Source organism: Orcinus orca, chromosome 16 (assembly GCF_937001465.1).
Source record: "Orcinus orca chromosome 16, mOrcOrc1.1, whole genome shotgun sequence".
Lineage (NCBI taxonomy): Eukaryota > Metazoa > Chordata > Mammalia > Artiodactyla > Delphinidae > Orcinus > Orcinus orca.
In genome coordinates, this window is record NC_064574.1 from 24,330,918 (window position 1) to 24,348,351 (window position 17,434).

At 47.1% G+C, this 17,434-nt stretch overlaps 3 protein-coding genes across 9 annotated transcripts; all 3 read left to right on the top strand.

The window, feature by feature from the left end:
- Nucleotides 1-37: 37 nt before the first annotated feature.
- Nucleotides 38-7,644, top strand: C16H20orf173 (chromosome 16 C20orf173 homolog). 6 transcript variants are annotated; one of them, XM_049698908.1, is made up of 6 exons: nt 38-152; nt 3,638-5,130; nt 5,360-5,535; nt 5,616-5,781; nt 5,955-6,006; nt 7,181-7,310. In XM_049698908.1, the coding sequence occupies exons 2-5, from the start codon at nt 4,201-4,203 to the stop codon at nt 5,979-5,981; spliced, it is 1,299 nt and encodes a 432-aa protein (XP_049554865.1). In that variant the 5' UTR covers nt 38-152; nt 3,638-4,200; the 3' UTR covers nt 5,982-6,006; nt 7,181-7,310. The 6 variants fall into 6 exon arrangements, with proteins under 6 accessions (XP_049554865.1, XP_049554862.1, XP_049554864.1 ...); XM_049698905.1 differs by lacking the exon at nt 5,955-6,006 and having other exon boundaries at nt 7,181-7,644; XM_049698907.1 differs by lacking the exon at nt 5,955-6,006 and having other exon boundaries at nt 3,638-5,052; nt 7,181-7,644.
- A 525-nt stretch (nt 7,645-8,169) lies between these two features.
- On the top strand, nt 8,170-11,551 carry LOC101286121 (frataxin, mitochondrial-like). Its single transcript, XM_033433607.2, has 2 exons — nt 8,170-10,962; nt 11,180-11,551. The coding sequence occupies exon 1, from the start codon at nt 9,189-9,191 to the stop codon at nt 9,921-9,923; it is 735 nt and encodes a 244-aa protein (XP_033289498.1). The 5' UTR covers nt 8,170-9,188; the 3' UTR covers nt 9,924-10,962; nt 11,180-11,551.
- Nucleotides 11,552-14,503: 2,952 nt separating this feature from the next.
- LOC117202502 (CMP-N-acetylneuraminate-beta-galactosamide-alpha-2,3-sialyltransferase 2-like) lies at nt 14,504-16,956 on the top strand. Of its 2 annotated transcripts, none has more exons than XR_007472010.1 (3): nt 14,504-15,648; nt 15,746-15,865; nt 16,379-16,956. XR_007472010.1 is itself a non-coding variant. In XM_033433904.1 (3 exons), the coding sequence occupies exons 1-3, from the start codon at nt 15,319-15,321 to the stop codon at nt 16,532-16,534; spliced, it is 384 nt and encodes a 127-aa protein (XP_033289795.1). In that variant the 5' UTR covers nt 14,504-15,318; the 3' UTR covers nt 16,535-16,956. The 2 variants fall into 2 exon arrangements, 1 of the variants encoding a protein (XP_033289795.1); XM_033433904.1 differs by having other exon boundaries at nt 14,504-15,426.
- The last annotated feature ends 478 nt before the right edge of the window (nt 16,957-17,434 follow it).

Genomic DNA, 17,434 nt, shown 5'->3' on the forward strand with positions numbered 1-17,434 from the left:
CTTCCGGCCGAGCTTGAGCCACGCCCCCTCTCTGCACGCAGGCGCAGCAATGCGTACGCTCGGCTCCACCCTTCGCCCTCGTTCTCACGCAGGCCGCCCCGCCCATCCGTGCTGTCGGCACTACTGTCCAGCGGCTGAAGAGGGCTCCAGCGGTAAGGGAAGGAGGGAAGGCGGGGTGGGGGGTAGGTCTTCTGCGGAACAGGGTCCCCGGAGGAGGACTCCGCCGGGTAGACACAGTAATAGCAGCATTCGCTTGCCTTGCGCCAGGAACTGCGCCTCGAGTTTCACATGAGACTCTTGGAACTTAGAAGCTCCTAGAACAGTGGTTTTCAGTCTCCGCAAGCGGCAGCCCCATTATCCCCTGGAATTGGTTAGAAATGCAAGTTATCGTGCCCCGACACAAACCTGATGAATCAGAAACTCTAGGAATGGCTCCCAGGTGATTCCCTGCAGTTACAGCTTGAGAATCACCTCTGTAAAGTAGGTGTGACTTTTTTTTTTTTTTTTTTTTGCGGTACGCTGGCCTCTCGCTGTTGTGGTCTCTCCCGTTGCGGAGCACAGGCTCCGGACGCGCAGGCCCAGCGGCCATGGCTCACAGGCCCAGCCGCTCTGCGGCATGTGGGATCTTCCCAGACCGGGGCACGAACCCGTGACCCCTGCATCGACAGTCGGACTCTCAACCACTGCGCCACCAGGGAAGCCCAGGTGTGACTTTTATATCCATTTTCTGAAGGAGAAACTGTGGCCTGGAGATCACAGGAATTAATGGCAGGGCCTGATTCCAACCCATTTCTTCTGGACCTCAAAGTACTCTAGGAGCCAGGGCCTCTGGGGTTGATTTTACCGAAACAGCCTGAGCACGGTAAAATGGCCTGAACTCTCCCATGACCATATTGTACTTGCCTTATAATCATTGTCAAAATATTGGGTTGGCCAAAAAGTTTTTGGCCAACCCAATAGCTAGGGGTGGGGGTCTTCTTTGGGTATTGGATATTGATGCCTACATAGAGAGGAGATGACAGCCAGATGAGGCCTCAATAAACAGATGGAGTCCCGACAGAGCTAGACCCATAGGAAAAGGTTAGTCTGGAAAAAAATTATCCACTTGTATAGGAAGAAAAAGAGAAGGCTTGAGATTGTCTCAACCTGTGTCCTGGATAGGAACACAAGAGCACAGAAAAATTAAGCATTGCCGTGACATCATAATCACAGGCCTGTCCTCACATTTGAGGTTTGGATTTATATTCTCTGCTTAGTCTGAAAGCTCCAAAGCAGAGAAATTAGCATAAAATTGAGGGTACCTGGCAGATGCAAACATGAAACTGCTCTGAGGGAACACACACAATTTAAGCCACGTAGCATTCTCAAGGATAAAACCCTGCTAAAAATGAGCACCTGATCTAACGTTACAAACATATGAGGACACAATCCAGCATGATCAAGATTCACAGACAACATCATCAGCATGATTAGATGCTTATCAACTTGAGATCATAGAACTTTCAGATAAAAACTATAAAGCAGTAAGTTTATAGTGATTAAAGATATTTAAGAAACAAAAATGTAATGAAGGAATACTTGAAAATAAATTTAAATGTAAAATAATTTCTGGAAATGAAAAATATAGTAATTTAAATTCAAAAATCAGTGAGTTAAGCCGCCAATTAGACAAAATTAAAGAGAGAAATATGGAACTGAAAGAGTTGGAAAAATTACCCAGCATGTAGTATAGAAAAATAAGATCATAGATATAAAAGTTTCAGAATGAAGAAATCCAACATATGACTAATAGGAGTTCTAGTAGGAGCAAGTAGTGAGAATGAGGGAGAGGCAATATTGGAAAGATATGACTGAGAATTAGCCAGAATTGATGAAAGGCATGAGTTTTCATATTCAAGAAGCCTGAATCTATTCAAATGGAACAAATAAGCATATATTCACACCTAGACACCAGAACACCAAAAACAGAGAAAATGTTAAGATCTGAAAAAAAATGGATAGTGGCTACATGAATGTCATTATGTTCATTATATAATGAATATAATGTCATATTCATAACTCTAGTGCTGTTAATTATATTGTTCACTACAGTGTCCTTGAAATATTTTATAATAATAGAAGAGAAAAATTAACACTGGTTTGAGAGCATATCGGTTAAGGGATGGGGCTTCCAGAATGACTGAGAAGCCCAGCAAATCCTCTCTTTAAAAAAACAATGATGGGGGCTTCCCTGGTGGCGCAGTGGTTGAGAATCTGCCTGCCAATGCAGGGGACATGGGTTCAAGCCCTGGTCTGGGAAGATCCCACATGCCGCGGAGCAACTGGGCCCGTGAGCCACAGTTACTGAGCCTGCACGTCTGGAGCCTGTGCTCCGCAGCAAGAGAGGCCGCGATAGTGAGAGGCCCGTGCACCGCTATGAAGAGTGGACCCCGCTTGCCACAACTAGAGAAAGCCCTCACACAGAAACGAAGACCCAACACAGCCATAAATAAATAAATTTTAAAAAAAAGATCTTTAAAAAAAAAAACAATGATGAAACTATACAAAAGTGCCATAGCAATCACCTTAGGACTCTGGAAATTGACCAAAGGCATACATCAAGTTGCGAAGCATTTATCTGAGAGAACCTATCAAAGCTCAGTAAGAACAATGAGATTTCATGGCATTTTAGGCAGTGACTGCTCCCATCTTCCCCACTCCAGTTCTGTGGTGACAGTCCTACCAGAGTGGTGACGTCTGTGAGCACTAGGAGATTTGCCCTTGGAAGGGGCCGATTTGATTTGGAGCAGAGCTTGGAAAACCCTTGCCTGTGGATGTTGTTGAAAATAATAGCAATCTAGTGGCAAGCAGTCAAGGAAAGCCAACCCTGCAGCTATCCTGAGGTCATGATACTGGTTGGAACAAGCAACAGATCAGTAAGCCAGCCAGAAATTTAACAGAGAAATCTGGGAACAAGATAGCCATGGTGGGTCTTAATAAGCTTTCATGCATCCCTGGTGGTCGGGAAGGCTGCCCACTTGCATAAGCCTATACACATGCTCAGGAGAGATTGGAGAGTGTCCTAGATATCTAGTCATCCCTGGCTGAATGTGAGACCCCGAGCGTGCAGAAAGCAAAAGGGGGGTGAATTTGTAAACTGCCTGAATTGTCAATGTGTTCTCCAAACCACATGGAGGTCCACTGGTAAAGGGCCGAAGACTTATAAGCTCAAGTTGTTTAATTAAGCATAACCTACAACCAATCATTGGCTCGACCACTAAACTGTGTTGAACCTAGGTAACCCCTAACCCTTCATGATCCTGGGTTAGGCAAATCATATGATACAAAGGCATGATCCACATAATAAATTGGACTCCACCAAGATTAAAGTTTCTGCACTTCAAATGATACCATTAAGAATTTGAAAATTCACCACCAAGGAAGTCCCTTACTCAGACTTTTTGGTGAATTTTTTTTAATCTATAAAATACCCAGTGCAGATTTTCACTAGTTATGATAACTGTTTTACTGTTCTCCTCCTATGGAAGAAAACGTTTTGATTTAAAAGTAAAATTGCATGATTTCTGACCCTCCTTGTCTTCTGAAACCTTAAAAACAAGTCAAAATTTTTCATTTTGTTTTTTAACATATTCCACAGGCCAAGATTGAATTAAGGGAGTGACACTGGAGATGAAGAAGGTGGTTTGGAGATAGAAACAAATAGATTAAAAATGATTGGGAGGGCTTCCCTGGTGCCGCAGTGGTTAAGAATCCTCCTGAGAATGCAGGGAACACGGGTTCGAGCCCTGGTCCAGGAAGATCCCACATGCCGTGGAGCAACTAAGCCTGTGTGCCACAACTACTGAGCCCGTGCTCTAGAGCCCGTGCTCCGCAATAAGAGAAGCCACCGCAATGAGAAGCCCGCACACCGCAAGGAAGAATAGCCCCGCTCGCCGCACTGAAGACCCAATGCAGCCAAAAATAAATAAATAAAATAAATAAATTTTAAAAAATGATTTGGAAATCATAGGAGAGGGAGGAGTCAAGGATAGTGCATGGGTTTCTGGCTTCCGCAACAGGCTGAATGGAGGAACATCTGTTGAGATAGAGAAGTCTTGGGAAGGGGTTGGTTTAAAGGGAGCATCATGAGTTCTGTTTCCGGCTTGCTCAGGGTGACAGGTCTCTGAGACATCTAAGCTGAGGTGCGACAAGCTGCTGGGTATGGGGTCTAGAGAAGAGAAGAGAGGCCTGAGCCGAAGATACATTATTGGAGAGGGGGCTTCACACATAAACTGTATCTACGGTTCCCTCTCCACTCTGTTCCTGTTTCCTGTAAATATTTATTACATGATTCTCAGTCTTAGGGATTCGGAGGTAAAGAAGACAGTCAAGGTCAGTCTCTATCCGCGTGCATCTTGCACTCAGTGCAGGCGGCTTGTGTGTAACAGACAGGCTAGGGTGGTGGCTTTGTGCCTAAAGGAGGGAGGTCACAATGTGTACTTTGTGATGAGAGCCATGATATACCCAGTGGCACTGAGGACCCCACTGAGAGCTCAGCCTTCCTCCTGCAGGGAGGATAGGGCACACACCATATGTTATCTCTCTGCTCTCACACCTCCCATCCCAGGCCCAGCCAGAGTCCCCTTTGGAGGGGAGCAAATGGATAGGGAAGTGGGAGATGAGGGGTTGGGAGGAGGTGTGGTGTGGAGGGCTGGGGAGCCGTGGAAGCCAACAAGACAGAGGGTTGGGGGGCTATCTGTGGCCTCAGTTCCTCACCCCTCCCAGTCCCAGGTAGAGGAGCCAGTCAGCTGCCTGCCACTGGAGCCTTTGCCTGGGCCAGACATGAAGTGCTGCTGGCAGATTTTTGTCCTGTGCATCTCCTTGATGCTCATCTTGTGGCTGATGGCCCCCTGCCTGGATCTGAAGCCGGAATCGGCACCCCACGAAAAATGGATGAAGGTGGTACCATGGCGTTGCAGCTGCCCTCCGTTCAAGTTCAGGAAATATGGCTGCCCATCCGGGACCCTCAACGACTCTGTCAGCCACCACACGGCCGGAGGGAACTGGTTTGATGTAGTTTACGAGAAGACGATGGGGCACCTCATGGGAGCAGCAGAGCCCACCAGCCCTGACGCCGTGCTCTCGTGGTCGGTCAGTGGTCAACACTGGGCCAGCCCATCCCGTCCTTCCCAGGCCCAGCCCACCTCCCACTTCCTGGCCCAAACTCCTGCCCTCGGCCCTGGCTTCGTGTGCCTCCTATCTTCACAGCCTCAACCCCTGACCTCTGGATGGAGGTCTCACCCACCTAGCTCTGCTTTCCTTCCACCGGGGGCCCATACCTGGATCTCAACCCCAATCTCCTCCCTCCTGCTGTTTTCAGGGCATGAACTCAGCAAGCGAGCTGGGCAGAGTGTGGGAGAAGCTGTTCAAGGTGATTCCCAGGACCTTGGTGAGCCATTTTGATCTCTTCTGTGGAACTTGTGCATCGGTGGGGAACTCGAAGATCCTGTGGGCCGCCAGCCTCGGCAAGAGTGCCAATCACACCGCGGTCTCCAGGTGGGCACTGAGGAGGGGGCAGGGGACTGGACGTCCAGGCCTGCCCCCAGAGTTTTGTCAGTTTCTGCTTTCCTTCCCAGGATGAACCAGGTTCCTATTCAGGGCTTCGAGATGCTGGGGAACCAAACCACAGGACAGTCCGTCTCCCTCCAGAATGACAGGGACCAGGGTTCTTGGAGGCAGCTGGACCTGCTGCTCCTGAAGCTCTTTGTTCTGGCATGGACTTCAGATGCTCTGAGTGAAGAGGTGATGGTCTGGGAACCCAGACATTCTCAGTATGGGGGTTAAGGAGAGGTCACTGCAGGGGATGACAGAGGGGGCTCCAGGGAGACCCTCTGCTGGCTTATTGAGAGCACCTGCAGGACCTTTGCAGGTCTCAGGGGCTGCTGAAACTCCCCCACCTCCTACTTCTTCCTTAGATTTTGGAAGATGGTCCAGTTCCCTAGTAGAATGGAAGATAGAAAAGACCAGGTAAGGGGATGAGAGGCAGGAAGATGTAGCTTCGGGCTGCTGTGGGAAGGGCCCCAGGTTGGCCCTCTCCCCCTTCTTCCCCAGGTCCTGGTGATCAGCCCCACTTTCCTCAGGTACACCCAGGGCAACAGGCTGGATAAAAGGGTCAGTATCCATCCCAGGGGCTCGTGGCTCTGTTCTGTGCCTTGCACACCTGTGACCCAGTTAAAGATTCTTGTCCTTTCCTCACTTAAAACTTTTCCCTGCTATGCCTTCAGCATAGAGTTTAAAAGCTCTTGTCGGGCTTCCCTGGTGGCGCAGTGGTTGAGAATCTGCCTGCCGATTCAGGGCACAACTAAGTTGTTCGAGCCCTGGTCTGGGAAGATCCCACATGCCGCAGAGCAACTAGGCCCGTGAGCCACAACTACTGAGCCTGCGCGTCTGGAGCCTGTGCTCCGCAATGGGAGAGGCCACGATAGTGAGAGGCCCACGCACCGCGATGAAGAGTGGCCCCCACTTGCCACAACTAGAGAAAGCCCTCACACAGAAACGAAGACCCAACACAGCAAAAATAAATTAATTAATTAATGTCAGATGCAGGCTTGTGACATCCTCTGTCACATAGGGGAGGACGGAAGTCAGGCACCAGCAGACAAGCAAAGCTTTCACTTTGGCACTGGTGAGTGCAGTAGGTGCAATTCTAAGACGGCCTCTAGGATCGCCATCCCCTGCTGAATACACACCTTCCTCCAATGATTCAATCACACTAATTTAAGTGCTACTTTAAAAAAAAAAAAAGCTCTTGTCTGGCTTCCAAGACCTGGCATGGTCTGACCCCTCCCCCCCTACCCTCCTCTGTCCCAGGCTCACACCATGGGCTTCTCAGTGTTCCCCAAACACACCATCTGCTTCATGCCTTTTCAGACGCTGTTCCCTCTGCCTGGAATGCCCTCTTCTTGTCTCCCTAGGGAATCCTCTCTCTTCCTCCAATATGATGAGAATCAGCTAGCTGGTGCTGTCTTTTCTGGGCTCTGGGGTCCCTCTGTGTGTTCAGTGTCTGTCTCCTCTGGGGAAGGTGAGCTCCGTTCTCCTCCCAGCTCCAGGAGGCAGCCTGTCACCCTCGATGTTGAATGAGGGGAGGTGGGATGAGGACAGGATTCAGCCTGCTGACACACATCCCTCTCTCATCCACCAGGATGCCCACTTTGGATTTGGAGCAGAAAAGCAAGGAAGGTGGCCCCGTTACTGGGAGGATGTTAATCAGACCAATGGAGATTCTGTCCATACACAGCACAGAAGCAGAAATGGAAGTCAGCTAGAGTGGACAAGCTCACCGTTCACACGGGGCACCCTGCTGGGTAACACAAGTCCTCGTCCTTTGGGCCTGAATGCAGGGGAGTCTTGGGGTTGCAGCAGCAGGAGCAGCAGGGCTCTGGGGACGTTCAGGGGTAAAGGGCAAGAGGAAATTGTATAGCAATCAGTCTGGTACTGAATAAAGTTCTGGCCTCATTCTTCTACCTGTGAAGACAGTGCCAGGTGAGGAAGGGCCAGACTTGACTTCCATGGCTCAGGGGGAATATTTACACCCATTTCTCTGCCTGGTTCCCCAGATCATGCAGGTGGTGTAAATTTAGAGCCAACCCTGTGCAAAGTGCAGGCCCAGACTGAGTCTTGGGGGAAGCACTTTTCCCATTGGACAAAAGAGATAAGCCTCCTTATTTCACCCTATGCTGGCGGGTGAATTTTTTTCTAGCCCAGCTTTTCGCTGAAGGTTCAGCTCTTTGAGGTTTCCAGGGCTTTGTAGGGGCCTCCGTTCCAATTCTCTGCCTCCCCTGGGATCAAGGTCCTCTGCCCACATGAGCATTAAACTCCTAAATTCCTGGGTAGGCTCTTAGGCAGCTCAAGCGCTCCCCATGCTGTTTTTCAGTTCTCTTTTCATTTCTGGCATCTGGGGACTTCCTGTTTTCTTTTTAATTAATTAATTTTTAAATTTATTTTTATTTTTGGCTGCGTTGGGTCCTCTTTGCTGCACGCGGGCTTTCTCTTGTTGCGGGGAGCGGCGGCTACCCTTCATTGCGGTGCTCAGGCTTCTCATCGTGGTGGCTTCTCTTGTTGTGGAGCACGGGCACTAGGCACGCGGGCTTCAGTAGTTGTGGCTCTCAGGCTCTAGAGCGCAGGTTCATTAGTTGTGGCGCATGGGCTTAGTTGCTCCGCGGCATGTGAGATCTTCCCAGACCAGGGTTTGAACCCGTGTCCCCTGCATTGGCAGGCAGATTCTTAACCACTGTGCCACCAGGGAAGTCCCACTTCCTGTTTTCTTTTACCTCTGCTCTGCATTTAAAATAATTTTTATTAATATATATGTATATGCTTGCAAAATTACCAATTAACTCAGGAAAGATACACAAGACATTAGGAATGGTAGTTGCCTCTGGGGAAGAGACTGGGTAGGTGGGGAACAGATTCTTTCTTTTCACTTACTTTTTAATACCTTTTGGACTATGTACCACAGACCCCTATTATACATTCAAAAATAGGTACAATTTAAAAATTTTAATACTTTAAAAATTTTAATTTGACCAGCAGTCTGGATTTTTGTTGTAAGAGAGTTTTCAGGTTATCTTTTAATTTATTATTTTGCTAAATCTGGAGCCAAAACTAAGTCTTCACAGATCTCCTGCACTTCCATGAACTGGGTGAGTATGTGATAAGGCCAGTGAGTTCCATGGGCAGCAGCTCAGTGCATCATTCCTGTGGAAAACAGTTTGGCAGTTCATCAGAAAGTTAAACATAGAATTACCATGTGAGCCAGCAATTCCACTCTTAGGTAGATACCCAAGGGAAATGAAAACATATGTCCACATGGAAACTTGAACACAAATGTCTATAGCAGTATTATTCACAATAGCCAAAAGGTGAAAACAACCCAAATGAATGGACAAACTATGGCGTGTCCATACAATGGAATATTATTCGGCCATTAAAAGGGACAAAGTATTAATACATGCTACAACTTGGAAGAACCTCAAAAACATGCTAAGCGAAAGAAGATGAAACAGGAGGGAAGGGGGCAGGGCACAACCTTTAAAAGAATGACTTAGCCGTTGAGCATATGACATAAACTGGTTAGAACAAACTAGGTCCAAGGTGGTGGAAAATTCAACTTCCAATGGACCTTGAGCCTCATTGTGATACATCAGCATATGCTAAATGACACACCCACCAGCGTCAGGACAGTTCTGAGGGCAGCCTTAAGAGGCCAAAATGAGCGGCCGCAGATCGCGAGGAGCATGTGGACGCTTGGGCGCCGAGCGGCTGCCAGCCTCTTGCCCTGCTCGGCGCCCCCGGGCTCTGCCCAGGCCCGCGCCGTGGCCCCGCGGCCAACGAAGGACCCCTGGCTCTACAGCTGCCGGGGCCTGCGCACCGGGACCGCCACGGCCAGCACACCTAGCCAGCCCAGTCCGAGCCTCTGCTGCCTCAACCAGATCCTGAATGTCAAAAAGCAGTGTGTCTGTTGGATGGATTTGAGGACAACAGGAACTTTGGGTGACGCTGGCCCTCTGGACGATACCACCTATGAAAGACTGGCCGAGGAGACGCTGGACTCCTTAGCAGAGCTCTTTGAAGACCTTGCAGACAAACCTTACACATTTGAAGGCTATGAGGTCTCCTTTGGGAGTGGTGTTTTAACAATTAAACTGGGTGGAGATCTAGGAACGTACGTGATCAACAAGCAGACCCCAAACAAGCGAATCTGGTTATCTTCACCATCCAGCGGCCCCAAGCATTACGACTGGACTGGGAGAAACTGGGTGTACTCCCACGAAGGTGTGTCCCTCCACGAGCTGCTGGCCACAGAGCTGACCCAAGCCTTAAAAACCAAACTGGACTTATCTTCTCTGGCCTACTCTGGAAAAGGCACTTGCTGCCCAGCCTAATGCTAAAGACAGTGAAAGCTCTAAAGCCAAGACCCCAGCTTCCTTCTGCAGCTGAATGGCTAGTCTTCTCCATTCCTGCTTTTGAGGACAGTTGCATTATGTGTAACAGCTCTGTGAAAAGACCGTGTCGCCTCCTGCCCTGCCCCTGAGTTCAGATTTTTAATTTCCGTAGGTTTCTTTTGATTTATTGTCTGATTTCCTCCCTCACGTGATAGCCCGTATCTTTCATGTCTGTATGCCCATACCTTTAATATATAACCTCACAACCGAGAAAAAGAAGAAGGACAAATTCCAGGAGGAGAAATGAATTGGCTTCACCATTCATTCTCTGAAAGACTTACTATAAAAACTGCATGAAGAGTGGCTGGCCAACCTTGCCATCCTGTCTCAAAATGAGACTCATTAAAGGGAAGCCTAAAACATTCCTACTCCTCTTGAAAGTGTAAACACTTCTAAGCCCTTTAGTATTGAAGCATCAGTGGCAACTCGGGAATTCTGAAACCGAAGACCATTGTCTCTTTGTGCTTTGTGACTGCCAGGGTGTGGCCCGCATGGGGTGACACAGGGAGATGTGGTGCCGTGTCTTCCATATGTGCATATATATGTACACACACATTTACATGTGTGTGTACATATATATTTTTAAAATTTAAGGGTCAGTATAGAATAAGCTATTGCAACACTCGTCTGAGGATGCAGAAAATCTCCCAAAAGCCACCTCTGTAAGCTCATGGATATAGTACAATAAATGAGGCCATGGAGCTGAGGAGGTGCTTGGTAAACTGTGAAAGGCCACATAAATGAAAAGATGTTGGTTAGTGAAAGGAACCCTGGTCTTACAATTGGCCCAGCTCAAAAGTAGTTGTCTGTCTCTGGGCAACTTTCTCGAACTCCCTGGACCTCTGTTTCCCCGTGTTTACAGAGAGGGTTAAACTGGATAGAATATAGTCGATTCCCAATTTAGACATTTAGTGGTCCTGTCAGGCAACTTAACAGGCCAGCTTTAATTCCCTCTAGTAGAGGAGATGACAGTGAACAGGTTTTTTTTTTTTTTTTGGCTGTACGCGGGCCTCTCACCGTTGTGGCCCCTCCCGTTGCAGAGCACAGGCTCCGGACGCGCAGGCTCAGTGGCCATGGCTCACGGGCCCAGCCGCTCTGCGGCATGTGGGATCTTCCCGGACCGGGGCACGAACCCGTGTCCCCTGCATCGGCAGGCGGACTCTCAACCACTGCGCCACCAGGGAAGCCCTGAACAGTTTTTTTTAAGCTATAGAGTAAGTATATGGTTTTGGGTTTTGTTCTACTTGAATTTCAGTTGAATTCATGTTCAAATAATCATCTTTTATTGTGCCATTACTGTGCTAAGCCTGGGCTGTAGGCTGAATGTTAAGGTGTTGATCCTAACCCCCAATCACAGCCCTTATAAATGAGATTAGTGCCCTTATAAGAGAGACCCCAGAGAGCTCCCTCATCCCTTTCACCATGTGAGGACACAGTGAGAAGACCGCTGTCTATGAACCAGGAAGCAGGCCTTCACCAGACACCCAGTCTGCTGGGGCCTTGATCTTGGACTTCCCAGCCTCCAGAACTGTGAGAAATAAATTTCTATATAGAAACCAAAATAGAAATTTTGGTGGCCTAAATCCTGGAAATCCCGGACCCTTCCCCAAATAGTTTTAATAATCTTCCCAGTTGTTAACCTATGAAATTACCCAGCCCATAAACACTAACCACCCCATATTTCAGGGCCGATCTCAAGGCTTTTGAGATGGATTGAGTTCTGTATATGGAATGTGCATCTCCCAGGGCCTCTCGCCTTCTGTGATGGTCCATGGTCCACTCTATGGAGTGTGTATCTCTCTCAATAAATCTACTTCTTACTTATCACTTTGCCTCTCACTGAATTCCTTCTGTACTGAGACATAAAGAGCCTGAGCTTCATTAAGTCCTGAGACCAGGTGTGCAGTTTCAATTAAAAGGCAGTGGGTTTGAGGGAATTCCCTGGCAGTCCAGCGGTTAAGACTTGGTGCTTTCACTGCTGAAGGGCCCGGGTTCAATCCCTGGCAGGGGAACTAAGATCCCACAAGCTGAGTGACATGGTCAAAAAAAAAAAGACAGTGGGTTCAGGTCCCAACCTGAGTTTTGGATGGGTTCGAATCCCATCTGAGTTGTGAGGTTTCAAAGCCAGACACAAAAGGTCACATACCGTATGATTCATTTTGTGTGATATACCCACAATGGGCAAATTCAAAGAAACAGAAAACAGATTCATGCTTACCAGGGGTTGGGGGCAGGGAGAATAGTGAGTGATTATTTGATTGGTACAGTGTGTTTTTATGGGATGTTGAAAAAGTCTTGGAAGTCGAGAGTGGCTGCATAACACTGAATACACTACATGCCACAGAATCGTACACTTAAATGGTTTATTGTATGTTATGTGAATTTCACCTGAATAAAAAAAGCAGTTGCACAAAAATACATATGATATGATTATATCTATAACATTCAAAAACACAAATTAAATGATATATTGTTTAGTTATACATAGATGTGGTAAAAAGAAAAAGCCAAGGGAATGATAAACACAAAATTCCTAGTAGCATTAACATCTGGGTAGGGAAAAAGGAGCACCCAGTGTCTTCAATGGTATTAATGTTCTTTTTTTTGAATTTTTATTGGAGTATAGTTAATTTACAATGTTGTGTTAGTTTCTGCTGTACAGCAAAGTGAATGTTATACATATACATATATCCACTATTTTTTAGATTCTTTTCCCATGTAGGTCATTACAGAGTATTGAGTAGAGGTCCCTGTGCTATACAGTAGGTCCTAATTAGTTATCTATTTTATATATAGTAGTGTGTATATGTCAACCCCAATCTCCCAATTTATCCCTCCCCTCCCCTTTCCCACCCTGGCATTAATGTTCTATTCATTAAGATAGGTACATGGCTGTTTATTTTCTTGGTATAGTTCTTTTATATGTAGTTAATATTTAACAAAATTTGAAGACATAACAAGGAAGGAAGTCCTATCATATGCTGCAACATGGATGAAACTTGATGATATTTTGTGAAATGAAATAAACCAGACACAAAAAGATAAATATTGTATAATTCCTCTTTAGAGTAGTCAATTCCATAGGATCAGAAAATATAGTGATGGTTTCCAGGGGCTGAGGGAGGACAAAGGGGGAGTTATTGTTTAATGGGTATAGAGTTTCAGTTTTACAAGATGAAAAAGTTCTGAAGATGTTTCACAACAACGCCGATATACTTAACACTAACTGAAGGACACACTTAAAAATGATTTGGATGGTAGATTTTTACCACAATTAAAACATTATAGTAATTAGAATTTTAATTTTAGACATGTGGAAGAACTGCTGATGAGTTAAGATATGCATGAACTCACCAAAGAAAGTTGCATGCTAGGGTGATAGCTTTCTAGCTATAGTAGTATTGAGATAGAATTCACATACCATAAAATTCATCCACTTAAAGTACTCAACTCAATGTTTTTTAAAACTGTATTTAGAATTGTTCGTCCATCACTGCAATCCTGTATTGTATATTTGAATACAATACAGGATTGTATTGTGAGTAGATCTTGAAAGTTGTCACCACTTTAAGAGAAAATAATTTGTGACTTTGTGAGCTGATGAATGTTAAGTAAACTTATTGTGGTAATCATTTCATAATATAGACATAGAAATCTTTTTTTTTTTTTTTTTGCAATACGCGGGCCTCTCACTGTTGTGGCCTCTCCCGTTGCGAAGCACAGGCTCCGGACGCGCAGGCTCAGCGGCCATGGCTCACGGGCCCAGCCGCTCTGCGGTATGTGGGATCTACCCGGACCGGGGCATGAACCCGTGTCCCCTGCATTGGCAGGCGGACCCTCAACCACTGCACCACCAGGGAAGCCCTGAACCCTGATATTTTATGGAAGAAATTTTCATGTATTTTCGTTGGTAACAATCTCAAAAAAAAAGAAAAGAAAAGAAAAGAAAAGAAATCCAACCCCGAGAGGTTTCAAGGGTTGACTACACCAAATATTCACTTTTGTCGGAATGGTAAATTCTCTCTGACCCAGGAGGTTCCAAGTGGCCCCTTCTTTCCCCTCTGGGTCTCCTGCTCATCCACATCAGACCTGGCACACAGCCACTCCCTCCTCACCCTCCTGTCCCCTTGAGGCTTAAATCCACATCTCCCTTGTCAGCCAGGCTCTGGGCTGGATGCCAAAGTGGGGGTGAGGCTTGCCAAGACGCCTGCGCAGAGGCGGTCACAGTGTGTTCTCTTGTGATGAGGCCCCTGGTGTAACTGGGCTGGTATGAAAGACCTCGCTGGTCAACAGTCTCCTCTGGGGGACCACAGGACACAATTGTCACCTCTTCCATCCTTTCAGCCTCCAGCCCAGGCCTGGGCAGAGTTCCTTCTAGTGGTTAGCAGGTGGCTGGGGAGGCAAGAGGTAAGGTGTTGGGAGGGGGTGCGGTGTGAAGGGTTGGGGGAGGAACGGAAGCTACCAGGACAGGGGGTGCTGGGGATGTCTGATGACCCCAGCCCTTCCTCCTTCCTAGCTCTTGGTGTCAGAGCCAATCTACTGCCTGCTAGGGCACCATCGTCTGGGCCAGAGATGAGGGTTCGATACCTGAAGCTGGGTCTGGTAGCTGTCTGTCTGCTTACATGTGGCTGGTGGCCTCCCTTCTGGACCAGGAGTCCAGCCAGAATGACTCTCAGGAGAAGCCCAGGATCCGCTAAAGGACCTGCCACTGCCCCAGGGACTCTAAGAAAGTGTATCTGTTCATCTGGGGCCCACGGAGTGCTCTACCTGCCTCCACATTCCGGGAGAGTCTGTTTGGTTTGACGAACGCTTTGAAATGCACATTGAGCCCCTGATGAGGTCAGAAGCGCCCATGTCCTCTGATGCTTTGCTATTGTGGTTGGTCAGTGCACAATCTCGGTCTCTGTCCAGTCCCCATGCCCAACCCCAGGCCCCGGCCATCTCTCCTTTCAAGGCCTCAGGCTCTAACCTTCTTCTACAGATGGTTGGGAGACTAGGGTAAACCCCTAAATTTCTTCCTGTGGTCCTATGAACTTTAGGATATCAAGTCAGAGAAGGAGTTTGGGAATCAAAACCAGCAGTCAATTAAAGAAACTTTCACACACCCACTGGACTGTGTGGGGTGCCAGACCTGTGCAGTGGTTGGAAACTCAAAAGTTCCTATGGGGCTCTGGCCTCGGCTTCAAGATTGACCAACATGATACGGTCCTCAGGTGGGTGCAGGGTAAAAGGTGGAGACTAGGAAAGTCAGGCCAAATCCTCCTCTTCCCTCAGATGTCCATCCTGCCCTCCTTTCCAGGCCCCTGTCCAAGGCTTTGAGACAGACGTGGGGAACATGACCACTGTGCACATTACATACCCCGAGATAGACAGCCCTCAGGATCCTGGCGCCCAGCTGCTGCTGCTTCCTCTGAATTCATCTGGTCTGAAGTGGGTTATGGAGGTACTGCAGAAAGAGGGCATCACGAGGAAGCCAAAAAATCCTGGGCATGGTGGGGTGCGGCATTGTAAGGGGTGACAGTGGGAACTCCAGAGAGACCCTTGCTAGATATCAGGGCACCACTCTAAGCTTGGGGGCTGCTGTGTCAAATGACTCTGAAACTCCCCCACCTCCAATCATTTTTTAGTCCAGGTCCCTGGTGGAAGTAAAGAGAGCAAAGACAAGGTGAGGGACCAGGAGGGAAAAGGGGAAGGAGTAAAATGATGTGGCTTGGGCAGCCACTGGACAGACCTCAGGTCACCACCCTCCTCTGTTTCCCCAGGTCTCAGTGATCAGCCTCAGCTTCCTCCAGTATGTCCAGCAGAGATGGCTGGGAAAAAACGATCACTTTCCATCCTTGGGGTTCATAGCTCTGTTGTACGCCTTGCACGCCTGTGACCAGGTAAGACACCGTCTGCAACTCACAGAATTTCATCCCTCTGCCACTAAAAATGTCCATTTTCCCAGGGACTTCACATTAAGTCTAAATCTTTCTGTCTGGTTTTCAAGACCCTGCATGGTCTGACCCCTACCCCTACCCCTCCTCTCTCCCAGGCTCACACCATGGGCTTCTCAGCGTTCCCCAAACACACCACCTGCCTCATGCCTTTTCACACGATGCTCCCTCTACCTGGAATGCCTTCCCCTTGTCTCCCTGGGGAATGCTCTCTTCCTCCAATATGATGAGAATCAGCTAGCTGGTGCTGTCTTTTCTGGGCTCTGGGGTCCCTCTGTGTGTTCAGAGTTTGTCTCCCCTGGGGAAGGTGAGCTCCGTTCTCCTCCCAGCTCCTGGAGGTGGCCTGTCACCCTTGATGTTAAGTGAGTGTTTGCTGAAGGAATGGTTGGGGGGCATGGAAGCAGGGCAGGATCCAGCCTGCTGCCCCACAGCCCTCTCCTGTCTTACCCCATCTTCCAGGTATCCTTATTTGGTTTGTGGACAGACCGGCTCAGCAGGTGGTCCCATTACTGGGATGAAGAATATTGGTTCAAGAGCAACATGCACAGTTTTAAAGAAGAGCAACAGGTCATTCCTAAGCTGCAGTTTGAGGGGAAGGTTGTTATTTACAACTGAGATGGTCCTCAGCCTATTCAGCCCACTGGAGGCCCCAGGAGGCTGACAGGTAGTCAGGGGGACCTTGGAGTGTCAGAGAGGGACTGGGGTTTCAAACACACCCTGGATGAAGGTCACTCTGCTACTGAATAAAACCCTACATTGTGGCATTAAATGGCTACATCCTCTTCTAGATTCTCAACAGAGAACATTTCATTGTTACTCATATATATATTTACCTGACCAAAAAATAAAATTAAACGAAAAAGAGGAAAAAGCAAACACTAAAGTTGAAAACACATCAAATGGACCTAACTGTATATCAGATTGATAACATAACCACCAGGGAAAGAAGTAGTTCAAGTTCCTTTAGAATTCAATATACTGTGTATTCTCTGTAGAATAGATTCTGTGGACAAAAAGAACCACAAAGAAATTTTCAACTTCACTCAGTAGATTTATTATAATATTGTAACTTATTATAATATTTATAATATTATAAACTATATAATAAATATCACAGAATGAAATAAATAAGTAATTATATTAATATTATTAGGAACCAAATACAAAATCAGACAGGTATAATAAAAACCCTGTGACATTAAATTCAAACTGCAAATATCATTATGAACTCAATTTTTATGTTATTTTTATTGTGGTAAATTATACATAAAATTTGCCATTTGAAGGTGTACAGTTCAGTGGCATTAAGTATACTCACATTGTTGTGCAACCATCACCATCTTGAACTCACAATTTTCAAAACACATTTTCTGCTAGTCTAAAAACCGTAACATCCCAGAGGCAATGATCAACTCTGGAATGCAGATTTCATTTTCCAAATATTTTTTTCCACCACAAGATGCCAGGTCTGAACAAGAAAAGTACAAGGAAAACCTGGACATCAAATTTGGAACA